The sequence below is a fragment of the Centruroides sculpturatus genome, unplaced genomic scaffold (genome assembly GCF_000671375.1).
Source record: "Centruroides sculpturatus isolate CEXI.00-Female unplaced genomic scaffold, Cexi_2.0 scaffold3787, whole genome shotgun sequence".
Lineage (NCBI taxonomy): Eukaryota > Metazoa > Arthropoda > Arachnida > Scorpiones > Buthidae > Centruroides > Centruroides sculpturatus.
In genome coordinates, this window is record NW_019387873.1 from 4,630 (window position 1) to 8,743 (window position 4,114).

The 4,114-nt window shown below is 25.3% G+C and overlaps 1 protein-coding gene across 1 annotated transcript; it reads left to right on the forward strand.

Moving 5' to 3' along the window:
* Positions 1 to 492: 492 nt before the first annotated feature.
* LOC111616673 (Down syndrome cell adhesion molecule-like protein Dscam2) lies at positions 493 to 3,627 on the forward strand (the record flags this gene model as incomplete). The annotated part of the gene is made up of 5 exons (XM_023358057.1): positions 493 to 612; positions 691 to 864; positions 1,019 to 1,166; positions 1,232 to 1,377; positions 3,557 to 3,627. Coding segments are annotated over 5 exons (659 nt in total), but the record flags the coding sequence as incomplete, so codon positions are not given.
* Positions 3,628 to 4,114: the final 487 nt, after the last annotated feature.

The window sequence follows — 4,114 nt, forward strand, 5'->3', positions numbered from 1 at the left end:
GCTCAACTAATTTAATTTTTTTTATAATTGTATTGGTCATTACTTTTATGATAAGAAATTTAATCATTATAAGATTTTAATTGTAAAACATTAAAAAAAATTCACCTTTTTATTCTTATATTTTTAATAAATTAGGCAAATTCCTTTTATTTTTATAGTCTTATTCACTTCTCACAATTACATTATAAATATTGAAGCGTATATTGATTATCAGTAAAGTCTTATGAAAATAATAAAAATATGACGTATTTTTAATAATTTAGCCATTTTTATATATTTTAAAACAAAAATAATATACATTAACGTTAAAATTCTGGTAAAAAAACCATTTATCTTTCTATTAATTTGAATTTTTGTAATCAGATTACATCGATGAATGTCAACTTTTCATTAAATTGTTGTAACTGTTATTAGAGTTTTAACTAGAAATTATAAACTTAATACTCGGTTTAAAGTATAAATATATAATTTAATTTTACTATATTTTTATAGCACCTCCGCGCTGGACGTTAGAGCCTACTAACACAGCAGCTGTGTTAGGAACAGATGTTCTACTGAATTGCAAAGCAAATGGGTTTCCCAAACCTCAAATAATATGGAAACGAGCAGAAGGTATGACATATACTTCTCCCAAGATAGTTTATTATCAGAATAAGTATCAGATAAAATTTTTGTAAACTTTACTTTTAGGTTCATTGACAAGCGATTATAAAACGTTATTAACAGATGCTCACATACACATGATGAGTAATGGCTCTTTATCAGTACGACACGTAGAAAAATCTGATAGCGGTTACTACATGTGCCAAGCTAGTAATGGAATAGGATCTGGTATAAGCACCGTAGTTAAATTAACAGTAAGAGGTTAGTACGACAATAATCGAGTTAAGTCAAAATTACCTTAATATAACGTTAATAAAACGAGATAATCTCTTGAAACGTGGTGCCATCTGTACATTACGAATCAAACTATGTCATCAAATAGCTATTAAATTTTGTTTTTAATTTTCTTTTATAGTTCCAGCTTATTTTAAAGAAGAATTTAAAGCAGAAACAATTCGAAAAGGTGAAAATATACGTATTAAATGTCAAGCATTTGGCGATCGTCCATTATCGGTAACATGGAGGAAAGATAGCCAAGTTTTAGACAGACAGTTAAACAGAAAGTAGGGAATTTGTTTTAGAAATTGAAGAAAATATTGGATTTTTTAAAATCCTTTCAATTTTTCAGATATATGGTTGAAGACACGTTAACCGATGACGGTATGACTTCCGAACTGAACATACCATCAGCTGATAGAAGAGATTCCTCTTTGTTTACTTGCACAGCAGCAAATACTTACGGCAAAGATGATCTAAATATACAAATTATTGTACAAGGTAAGTATAATTAATTAGTTATTATTTTTTATCAGCAATTTTGATACCGGAAATGAAAGTTTTATCGATTATTTTTATTCATTCCATATCTTCTTTCTCTTTGTTATTATAAAGATTGAATGTAAATAGAGTTGATGATTCAGCTATCTGCTTCTATAGTCAGCAAAGAGTTATCATTGTTCAATAATCGATAAATTTCGGCGGTGATAGATAAATGTTGAAAGCCACTACTTATTATAATTACATTTTTATTCTAGCATCATTTTTTTTCTATTAATTNTTGATTAATTTTTCACATATAATTCATATCAAAAATTAGTATTTTAAATGTTATTTAAGATATTACAAATCTAGCGAGTGTTGAAATAATAACAATAATATTATCGTTATAATTGTAACATCAATTAATAAGAGAGATGTAAGAATAAACTGTTCGTTAAGATATGGAAAGTTTATACAATTAAAGAGTGTTTCTTAATCTGTATAATTAATACTTGATTGTAGTATACTGAGAATATTAATCTTTTTAATTGTTTTTTAATTTATAAAGTTTGAACTCTTCTCTTGCATTGAATTATAATACATAGTCTATATCGATTATATCATATTTTCAAATTCCAAGTATTGTCTACATTCTCTTTCCAAAATATTGATCTTTTTGTTTGCATTATACTGCAGAGTGTTGCAATATACAACCTGTAGCAGCTTGTATACTACTATATACAACCTGTACAACAGAACACGAGATGTTATATTACACAAATTATGATGAATTGTATTAAAATTTAATCAATCTGTGCATATAAAGTAGCAGACAAATTTGTCTCTCTTCTTTCAATAAATTCTTTAATGTTAAAAAAAAAATCTAATTAGAAGTTAAGCTTGAAATGATTCATCATATGAGAAAATATGAACTATTTCATAACTTTGGCAGCAATAAAATCTGTTTTATTTGTATATTTATGTAAAAATTGGTTTAATATTTTTGTATTTAAGAATTTTTTACATTAACTTTGACTGTATTCAAGTCCAAAATAGGTATTCTCGTACAGTACTGTACATATCTGATGCTAATTAATTTTGATATAGAGTTATGCTAATAATATAAGTGACAAAGAAAACAATAGGGACACTTTAAAATTATTTATTTCGTATTTGATGACAAATTTACAACCAGAAAGGACTATTTGACAATATAATTTTATCTGTATTTTGAGGAATTAAATTTATACTTTATAATATAATAATGCAAAATAATAGTAAGTAAAAATTATACTTGTTTATAATTTTAAGCAAGCAGTTTTATAATTTTTTCTAAGTTATGAACGAATATAACAAATTTTAGATATATTAAGAACTACAGAAAGTAATATAAAATATAAATTGATATAGAAATTTGTTATATCCTACCTATTTATAATGGTGAGGTGATACAGTATATCTAGTATCTAGTCCTCGTTTATTAATCACGTCAGAAGATTAATGATATCCAATAATAAATGAACTTTTAGAGAGGCAGCTGCACATAATAGCTAATCAATTTATAATATTATATAAATGATTCTATACAAATGTTTCTGAGACTAAGAAAGTTTAGAAAATATCCATCTATATTTGAGGTATTTCCTTTTGTTTTATAGTTCTTGATCAGATCTAAAAGATGATAAATCTATAAAAATTCTGTTTAATTATTAAATTATATTTATTTTAAATACATTGCAATAAATTTCCTGGTGAAGGCCTACACTTGACGTAAATTACACTAAAATTCATAACTTAGATATTGGAAAAACAGGTTTTAACTTAATATTTTATTTATACATTTCATATTTAGCCTCATTAAATTAGATATAATTTATAATTAATAGTTTATAGTCTACATTTTCCATAAATCAGAAATGTTCAATAGAAATTATGAGGAAGTGTATAGTTTAAAGACTAATTTCTTACAAAAATAAAAAAAGTTTATGGTTAAAAATTTTGTTGAAAGGTCATTTAATTAATTTTAATTTACATATAAAACGGAAGAATTACTACGTTAATATAAGTTTAATAATAATAATAAAATATACAGCCCAGTACATTATGTTGTTTATATTAAAGTAAACATGTGTGAAAGCAATACAACGTCCAAACGAAAGTAGTAATTTTTCTCATTAAATATATTTTTAAACAGTTCCTGGAGGCCCTCCACTCAACATAAGAGCTGAAGCAGTTAGTTCGCAAACACTACGTGTATTTTGGCAAGTATGTGTTTTTTACAGGCTTTAGAATATATTAAAACTTAAAATAATGCTAATTTTTTGAAAATCATTAATGAAAATCTTCAATAGGGGAAAAAAGAGAGAGATGTATCGTAACTTTAACTTGTGTAAACATTATCCTTAGAGACATGGAAGTTTGTTTCAAGTTTATTAGTTTTTTTTCTGCTGTATATTTCTTTTGTAAAGCTGTTTGTTGTTGTTGGAAAAGTTGTCAGCAACTAAAAGGCATAGTAAAAGAAGAAGAAAAAATTTTACTTGTTAGCGAATATATTGGATTTGTCTGTTCTATAAAAAAAAACACAAAAGATTTTTAACTGAATAATCTTGTGTAAAACTGTCTACCTTATTTACAGCTGAACTTATGCAATGCAGGAGATTACAGTACCTATTTAAACATTCTAGATAAAAATAGAATATTCTTGAGAGGAGAATTTTTTGAAAAGAAGATCAATTGTTTTATTTTATATAAT